This window comes from Saccostrea cucullata, unplaced genomic scaffold (assembly GCF_032062105.1).
Source record: "Saccostrea cucullata isolate Sc308-1 unplaced genomic scaffold, CSIRO_AGI_Scuc_v1 ctg5838, whole genome shotgun sequence".
Taxonomy (NCBI): domain Eukaryota; kingdom Metazoa; phylum Mollusca; class Bivalvia; order Ostreida; family Ostreidae; genus Saccostrea; species Saccostrea cuccullata.
The window spans coordinates 142,299-152,111 of NW_026919849.1; the positions used below are offsets into that span (position 1 = coordinate 142,299).

Here is a 9,813-nt window from a genome sequence, read left to right on the forward strand (position 1 = left end):
AATTTTTTATGGCTTATGATAGATATAAAAATTCTACTTACTAAGTTTAATTTCTGAATCATTGGAATGAAATAATAGTTCAAAAACATTTCTTTCCTTAGTACTAACAGAAAAGACAAGGAAACAAACACATGTGTGCTAGAAGTGTTTCATTTACAAGCTACATCAACATACATGTGTGTAACAGAAAATATTTAAATTCAACTCATATCTTTTTAATACATGAAAATAATTTTTTGTTGAATTGACATGTAGATAGTAAATGCCTAAATCCAAATTCTGTATGAAGCATTGCAAAATGATACTTGTATATCTGTATGTCAACAATCATTAGGGTGCCTTAGGCTAGTATTAACAATCAATTTCAATATTTCCAATCTGGCATCTGTCTTTGTGTCTGGCACTAAGGAGGTCCAATGCATATAAATCTTGTGCGGCTGTTTTTGACATCAATAGGTGGGGCTATTGAAATTGACACGGGTGGCCTCGTGTAATTTGAATCTATTAGTTTATATTTTTAAATTACAATTTTATAAGGAATCAATGTCTACTTAGTTAGCTTCACTTGTTACACAAATTATCCCACATTTTCAACTATCATTGATGTCCTGGCATACCCTACTAACTTGACAGTTATTCCTTAAATAACTTTTGAAAGTGACTGCCCTAAATTTCTTTACAATGGATACGTACCGGTATATACTTTTCACAATTTTCTATAATCAAAATGATTTCAATCACATAGCCTTTAACTTTTAGATGTACAGTTTACATTTGCAACTTTTTCACTATTCAATGTACCCAGTATATTTATGGAAACATTTTTAATCTAAATGAAAATAGAGAAAAGTTACTTCTCTTTGCAGTTAGAACATTTCTTTACATACACCTATATATATATTTTGTGACTCTTTTGTCATCCTTCACATAAAACTGTCAAGCTTTAGTTTAGCAGCCATAAACAGAGGTCTCAGTGACATTCAACTCCTTATTTCCATTTTTTTTTTGTAGTTTGAATTTTATTATAATACGTGTGTGATGTTCCTTTACAACTGTGTTTCGTTCAGGCGATTTCACTGTTATACTTGCGCAAACTTGAATTTTTTTCCAAATTTGATCAAATTAAGATTTTCTGATTTCAAACATGTAAGACAAAAATTGTTGCCCAGAAAAAAAAAATATTAAAGAGAAGTTACATGGATAAAAAAAATTTCGTATTTTTAATTATTACCTGTATTATTATTATTCTTATGTAGTTGTGATATGTACAAATATTAGTGTGAAGTAATTTATTTATTAATATTGGGGATAAAGTGCTATACTTTTTAAAAATACATATTGAGTGAACAACTAGTGAATAAGTTGATTTGAAGAATTATTAAGAATGTAAACTGATAAAATCTTAAAATTTGAATTTAGCTTTAAATGGAATATGAAAGAAAATAAAGTTTGTAAAGTCTGCACTTGGCCATTTTAATATTTTTGAAATTAAATCAAAATTATTATGTGTATAAAAGCATATCAAATACATAGAAGTTTTCCTTGTGTAAGGTGTATCAATACCATATATACTCGCCTATGAGTCGGTCCGCCTATAAGTCGGTTGTATGTTTTGACGTTATTTTGGTGGGATTTACTATTGACCCACTTATAAGTCGGTACAAATCTATGCCAAAATCTAGTGACACTTTATAGTAAATATATCGATGATTTAACCTAGTTTCAATTAAAATTTTTTTTTCGAAATGACACTGATATTTAATCTTAAATTATTAAACAAAAAGGCAATGGTCACTCAAAATACAAATAAAATTATTAAAATATATTTATATAATCTAAAATTACATAAATTATCTACCGGTCACGGTAGCCTAGTGGTAGAGCGTTCGCTTCGTGATCGGGAGGCCCGGGTTCGATTCTCGTTCGCGGCGCCGCGTCATACCTAAGACGTAAACAAAGGTAGTAACTGTTCCTTCGCCAAGCGCTCGGCACTAGAACTGAAAGTCACGGGTCTTTCGGATATGACCTTAAAAACGTAGGTCCCGTGTCACGGTAGGCGCTGGCACGATAAAGAATCCTCACTGCTCAATGGCCCTGAGTGCCGAGTATAGGTCTAAATTTGAAGCCCTTCACCGGCATACGGTGACGTCTCCATATGAGTGAAAAATTCTCAAGAGGGACGTTAAACAATATACAATCAATCAATCAATCATAAATTATCTTATATATCCAGACATTTTCTTTGATAATCGTCGGAAATGCAAATAAGATACTATTTTTTAGCCCCCAGAAAAATACCAGTCTCTTTATGACTCGCCTATAAGTCGGACATAGAGTTTTAGACCAATATTTTACTCCCAAAATACCGACTTATAGGCGAGTATATACGGTACTTGATTCAAGAATTATGATTTAGTAAACTAAAGACTGAGTGCAATTCTGAACTATTGCCAAGAGTTATCCCCCTTACCCAGTGATTTGTTATTTTCACATTTTATTATATATATATATATATATATATTTTGGCTTTATTGCCAGCTAGGCAAGATTTACATAACTTATCGATATTGTCTTTATGATGACAATATTTTGTACTGACTTAAATCTTTAAAGTTTCCTAGAATTTGCCAGGAAGTCGTGCTGTGTCTTTGTACATTGTTAAAATACAATGTACTTGACTTTGTTACATGTATATTAGTTAATTTTGAAGCACATATGTAGAAGCAAAATATCCAAATAATACTAATTTTCTTTTTAATTAATGTTCTCAGTCTAAAAATGTTACTTTCAAGGAATTGGTTATATTTTACATTATCATTTGTTTCAGTGAAACTTCAACACACTTCTTTGGGTCAAATTTAAGTATCACGCAAATCTGTAATCGATTTTCATCGAATGTATCTTAATTGAAACAAATCAGAAATATGAAAGTTTTAACATATTTTTATTTTTTTATTATTGAGTTTAGTTCTCAGTCAAATGAAGTTCAGTTTTTTCACTTCTCTGTGGAGAATTAGATTCCCTAAATGTTGTATCCAACAGAAGAAGTTGCATAGTGTATAGTGTTGACAAAGACAATGTCCGTTCCTGTATCTATCGATTGTATAATTTGTTTCTATTTAGTTGACCATTTATTTATCAGTGTCACTGTCTATTGCAATTATTTGACATTTTCAAACGTTGACGCAAATACTACAGCATAAGACTGTACTTAGAAAAAAGGAGGCGGTCTTGGGGTCTACTAAAACGTGCTCTCCAACATCTCTGGAATACATATACATGTATATCTATAATTGTACTTTTGATCTGGTTACATACTTATAAATGCTACAACTGTATAAAGCCTTTTCAGATTTGTCACCAATGCTTTTGTATACGATTGAAAAAGAATGGAGATGACTAGAGGTACTGTGAACAAGTTATTTACAAATAAATAACCCTGTCGCCAGGCATGAGGTAATCGTAATCGATAGTAATTATTATTTTTTTCAAGAATTCGACAATAATCTGTAATCGAAGAGATTTTCGATCACTTGTAATCGTAATTATATCAATTACAGCTAAAATTTCCAATGTCATTATAATTACTTTTTCGATAATATTCAATTACTTTATACTGGTAGAATCATTTTCAGTCAATCACATATAAATATTATATATAAACCAATCAGTGATATGCGTTGATTTCCTAACTTTTATAATCATAACTTGAATAATGTTCACAATAGCATTTGCATTATAATCATACTGGTCTAGTCTTTTTCATATTTTAAATGTTGATAAACTTTGTCTGATAACAGAAAATAATATAAAGCAAAAATAGATTTGAGTGCTTTTATATAAATAAAAATTATCTGAAATATAATCTACGTTGTACTAGCTAGGACCTATTAGAAAAACATGAAGAAAAAATTTGCAAAATTATTTCCTTGTTTTCATTAAAAATTTACTTGCTTTGTAAATAAGTGTCTGTATTTTAAAAGATGGGGGTATTAAGTGTTACTGTGATTATCTTGGCTAATAGGCTAGGATATCCCTGATTGCGGATAATGAGCTGTAAACTGTGAACTTCATAGTATTTTATAATGGTGTGTTTCCATTTCACCATTATTGGCAAGAAAAAGTTAAACAGTACTAAGGCGAAATGGGAATTTTAGTATTTGTAAATATTGTTACTTGGTTGATATAAAAATTTAAATGATAAAAATGATCAGATTGTGGGAATTTATGAATACAGTAAATGAAATAATAAATGTAATACCAACAAATACTTTATGCTAAATATTTTAAATCTTCAACACCTTAGTTCACCTGAGAGCTCACATGTACTTTGATACTAAGGCGAAATGGGAATGATAAATTTTACAGTTAAGGCGAGGTGGGAACAAATCTTTATAATTATTAACTCCAAGCACTTTTGACAAATATTTTAGAAAACAATTGATAGCTAGCTTTCAAAACAAACATTTCAACGCAGAAGAAATTATACTATTAGTAAAATTTGAAGGTATATTGAGTTTACATGTTCATTACTACGAGCTCTAATTTATTCATTTTTTCGAAATAATTAAAACACAGGGATCGTGTATACAAATGCGTACTGCCCGCACGCGGAATATCCAAATACTTGTAAATCATAGTAAAATATTAAATAATTTCTGCAACAATCTAAAACTATTAAATAAGGAAATCAATCCATGCCTGCCTGCCGCATTTTTTTAAAAGTGCCAATCCAGATTTGCTAAAGTGACCTTGAACTTGCCAAAAAGACCTCGGTTAAAAAATGACACATCCGCTGGTCATTGGTAATCTTTCAGTGTAATACGGACATAAAATGTTTCTCCACTAGAAAATTATAAACCTGTCATGAATTTTACACTTTTATATCTGTCCTTGAACTTGCCAGAAGGATTTACCTTGGGTCAAGGTAATGACATACTCTCAGTCATGAAAAATTGAACTGTTGAATTTAGTTTAAAATGCTTTTATTGAGATAATATAAATTCCTCCAATTAATTAAGACACTTTTTAAATTCCCAATTACACATTTTAGAGTAAATATAGTTCCAACTATTAAACATGTCAATAAAACACACGGATTATATGAATAAATGTGATTCTACACAATACGATTTTATTTTTATGTGAAGATTAAAGTCATGAACTGATATAAAGTAATAAAAGTGATAGATTAATGCACAATTAACTTGATACCTTAAAGTTTGATACAATATACATTACAATATGTTTATGCTAGAATTAGAATCACTGTAGATACTTGTACACTGTCAGTGTGTTGGTGTCTCCTTGTCCCAAATAGAGATTGTTCTCATCATCCACACACACACTTCGGGGAGTCTTTACCCCTTGTTGTTTTGTGATTAACAGAGACAAGAACTGACCGTCCTGATCTAGGAGGTGAACAGTGTCACTGAAACCATCACACACCAGGATGTGACCGAGGACATCAGTACAGATTCCATAGGGACGGAACCCTGACTTCTGACCTGTGTAGGAGAACCTGTCGTGTCCTGATTTATTCATCACCACTACTTCATTATAAAGGTCTGATGTACAGATATCTCCATTGATGTTTTCTGTGATGTAGTATGGTGTATTATTCAATCCCTGTCCTTTGTTATCCCTCTGTATGTTCTGTAGTTCTTTTCCTGTCTTGTTGTACCTGGTGACTTTAGCCTCGTCATCCTTCTTCATCCCCACCAGTAAGTCCCCGTTGATGTGGGAGGAGTGTATGCTGAGTGGTCTCCAGATTCCAGTTTTTATGAATTCAGTGATATTATTATCTTGCGTTATCCTATTAATGACACTGTTGTATTTGTCTGTAAAGATCAGATCCCCGTCCTGTGTGACTGTGTGGCAACCACGTCCATCACTGGTTTTTATCTTATGTATCACATTCCCCTGTAGATCCAATTGGACAAGATTTCCCAAACCGTCACTGATCCAGAGTATGTCTGATTGATCTTTTGATACATGGTATACATTCCTAACACCTGGTATATTGAACTCTCTGACCTTGGTGACAGAGGCAGATAGAGACAATGTTTGTTTCTTGTCAGATTTCTTTCTGTCTTCTTTCATCTGTTTATGTGTAGGTTTCATTGCTGTATTGTAGACACTTTTAATTGGCCTAATTTCTCTCTTCTCTGCTTTAGTGGTGGGGACCTGTATTTTACCAAGTAATTTGGTGACATCACTTTTGTTGTATTGACCAGCAGTAAATTCTGGAGTGACTGGTTTTGTTGTCTCTGGTATGGATTGGATCTTTGGTTTCTTCTCAGACATTAATTCCTGGGGTTCTGAAGAGGACAGGCATCTGTGGAGCTCTTTGACAAGGTTATTAAGATAAGTGATGTAAGCATCCATGGTCATGTCTTGGGTGTTTAGATCTTCTAATAGTGAATTCTCTATCTGGTCTAACTGCTTCATGTTCTCAGATATGACTGTGTCCACCAGACTTTTTAGGGTTTCACCTTCAGTCTTCATGGATGTTCTGATGTTGTCCATGATGTGTTTCATTTCTGAGGAATCTTTTTTAATTTCTTTCTGTAAATCTTGTGATATGGGAAGAAAATATTCCTGGATTTTAAAGATTTCTTGTTGGAAATCTGCATATTTTTCTGCATAAATTGTCTCTAGATCAGTAAATATATGACCCCGATGATTTTGCTGTGTTACACATTTGGAACACACTGGAACCTGGCATTCTTCACAGAGCATGTCCACATCTTTAGTGGGGTGGATCTTGCATTTCTCCGCAAGAAGTTGTCGTTTGCGTTGTTGGTAAAGGACCACCTCATGGTTCTTGCTTTCTGGACTTTTCAGATGTTCATCGCTGCATTGTTTGCACAATCTTTGATAGCAAGGGTTGCAATAGAACTCGCAGTTTCTTTTACATTCTTCAATGTCACACTCTAAAAAGTGCTGGGCTCGGCGGGGAATATCCATTTTAGATAAAGCTATCTACAATTAATGAAAAAGTGTGTTAAAAAAGAAATTTAGTGTATTCTGTATTAAATCAGTAAGATAAAGATCTAAGTTTTATTAATTCGATATTTACTGTGCATATGCACAATAAGACTCGTCACGACTTATTTTTTCTTCTTTTAATTTGGCCACCTCCATACTATAATAGTGTGTTTTAGATTAAAAACCGGAATGGTCAAGTTTAAAGAAGACAAATAAGTCGTGACGAGGCCCTGTTCATGCACGTACCAAATCCACGTATGTCATAAAATCATTTCTTCATAATTCATAAATAGGTTCATAATATATATGTTAAATATATACATAAATTGTATAAACTTACAGTTTTAGGGATGGAGGAATGCGAAGAGTCAGTAATTCACTTCCTGATTGGAGATAAATATAGATTCAAAAAGGACCTGGCCTAGAAATCTAACAGCTATACGTTAGACTGGTATTGCCTGTCTCTATCTTCCGAAAAATCGCGCATATCAGACAGATAAGTGTTGCTAAGACGCAGAGCGGAAAACGGAACGGAAAAAGATGTGGTGACATACTCACTCTTTGAAGCCTTTAAATTTTACAAGCGCAAGTTGGTACATTTTTCTTCTTTGGCTGGTCACTGTATTTTAATGAAATCTACATATATGTGAAAGAAGAAAATTTTACCTAACAGCGCTCACATGCTATTTTTAAAAAAGAGTGTAAAATCTAGCTGGCCTTTCCCATTATGAACAGATCGAAGAAACTAGATTTTCTGACGTAAGAATAAATTCATATGCTAATCGAGGCACTGACGATGGTTTCTAACTGACCAATCAGCTAAATGAGATGCGTTACGAGTGAATACAACGAGAATACTACGGAAACATGCTTGGAAAAAAGTGTTAGTATGTTCCCCAAACGAAGCTGGGGTACATATTGTTTTTACATTCCTCGGATTTTCCTTCTTCCTTGGTACTTTTTTGTCCGCGAGTGTTCTAGTAAACTACTCATCCGATCTAGGTGAAACCTTTTTTGGGTCACTAGGTATGTTATGTAGATGTGCGGAACGAAGGTCATTTTGCATGCACCTGCGTGCATGTGTTCGCACGTGTAACGCGTGAAATGACCAGTATAATTGATATAGCCGTAACTTTTTAAAACATTTTTGATAGAATGCTTTAAAACTCATAATGTAAGGATATATTAGTAGTATAGACATGGTGACATTGTCAAAATAGCAAGATCTCACGCGCATGCACGTGCGCTTCGCTCCGATTGGCTGAAACTAAAGTCTGAATATCTTTCTTTGTTTTTTGACAAAATCCTTTGAAATTTTGAACATAGTCATACACTATAAAGATCTACAGCATGATACATAGAATAATCATGAACGCACGCACATGCACGTGTGCTGCAATCTGATTGGCTAAAACTTTCAATGTCTAAAACTTTCTTGGTTCTCAATAAAACAGAATGAAAATTCGAAAATGAAAGTTGTAATAAATGCCTACGTTATGCTACTATCAAATTTAAATGCAAGGACATACATGCGCTAAATGCGTCAAACGACCAGTATACTTGAGTTTTTGATGTTCATGCAGAATTAAGAACTTCTAAACGCCAAGACATGTAACATACTGAAGTAGATCTTTTGACCCTTGACCTTGAAACTTAGGTCAAGGTCATTGGTAACCTGAATAAAATGTTGATATTAGTTATTTTCTAAAATGACCTTTACCTATGAACTTGACCTTAACCTTTGACCTTGACCTAAGGGAAAAGAAACATGAAGTACACTATCTAGAAAAACCTTACAGAGTTTATTACGGTTGGCATGATAGAAGGTAAAGAGGTGGCGGTTTTTAATGACTTTGACCTTTGATCCAAAGGTCACAATCAATCTTAAGTTTTTGGAGCAAGATACAAGATTCAACTCCCACGTTAAATAGGTTAAAAATAGAATATACATGTAGCTGTAATAATGTATACTTTTTGAGGTTTAATTTTTCCCCCACAGAATGATGATCCTGATGACCAGGAGGTGCGGAGTGTCGAGGCTACTCCCCGGAGCTCACTGAAAACCTGGACGATTTTGTGCTCAGGCCAGCCCCTCAAGGTCACGTCATGAAGTGCCGGGTCACAAGAGACAAAAAAGTGTGGCTCGAAGAATTTATCCCACTTACTTTCTCCATTAATAGAAAGATGATGGCAAAAAGATTAGTGGTTTATTGCAAGATAATTTTTAGGTTGTTTTAAACACCATCACAATTTATTTTTAGCTCACCTCAACGAAGTTGGGGGAGCTTATGTAATACCCTCGGCGTCGGTGTCGGCGTCCCAGGTTAAGGTTTTTGGAGCAGTTTTCTTTTTAAGTACTTCTATGTCCTATATTGATAAGACATACATGGAAGATGTTTCTAGTGTGTTTCATTGTACCAAAGTTTCAGATACTGCAATTTCAGCAAAGGAATGACCAGGTTAATGTTTTTAGAGCAGGTTAACATTATTGGTGCAGTTTTTGGTGTAGGTCTCATTTCCAAGAAACTTTAAGCTCTATGTTGACCAAACTTGCTTGGATGGTACATTATAGGATACACAAAACCATGCTTGCTTATGATGCTGAATCTCAATTACATTTTCTGCATGAGTAAACAGGTTAATGTTTTAGGTGCGGGTCTCATTCACCAAGTAACGATGAGCACTAAAATGACCAAACTTGCATGGATGATACATCTAATGGTGCATACTATCAGACTTGCATCGGATGATAAATCTGACCTTCATTTTGCGTTTGAGTGAACAGGTTAAATGACCAAACTTGCATGGATGGTACATCTTAGG

The 9,813-nt window shown here is 33.7% G+C and overlaps 1 protein-coding gene across 1 annotated transcript; it reads right to left on the bottom strand.

Moving 5' to 3' along the window:
* Nucleotides 1–5,082: 5,082 nt before the first annotated feature.
* Nucleotides 5,083–9,164, bottom strand: LOC134239330 (RING finger protein 207-like). The gene is made up of 2 exons (XM_062721498.1): nucleotides 9,156–9,164; nucleotides 5,083–6,984 (listed from the first exon to the last, which is right to left on the bottom strand). The coding sequence occupies exons 1-2, from the start codon at nucleotides 9,162–9,164 to the stop codon at nucleotides 5,266–5,268; spliced, it is 1,728 nt and encodes a 575-aa protein (XP_062577482.1). The 3' UTR covers nucleotides 5,083–5,265.
* Between the last annotated feature and the right edge of the window lie 649 nt (nucleotides 9,165–9,813).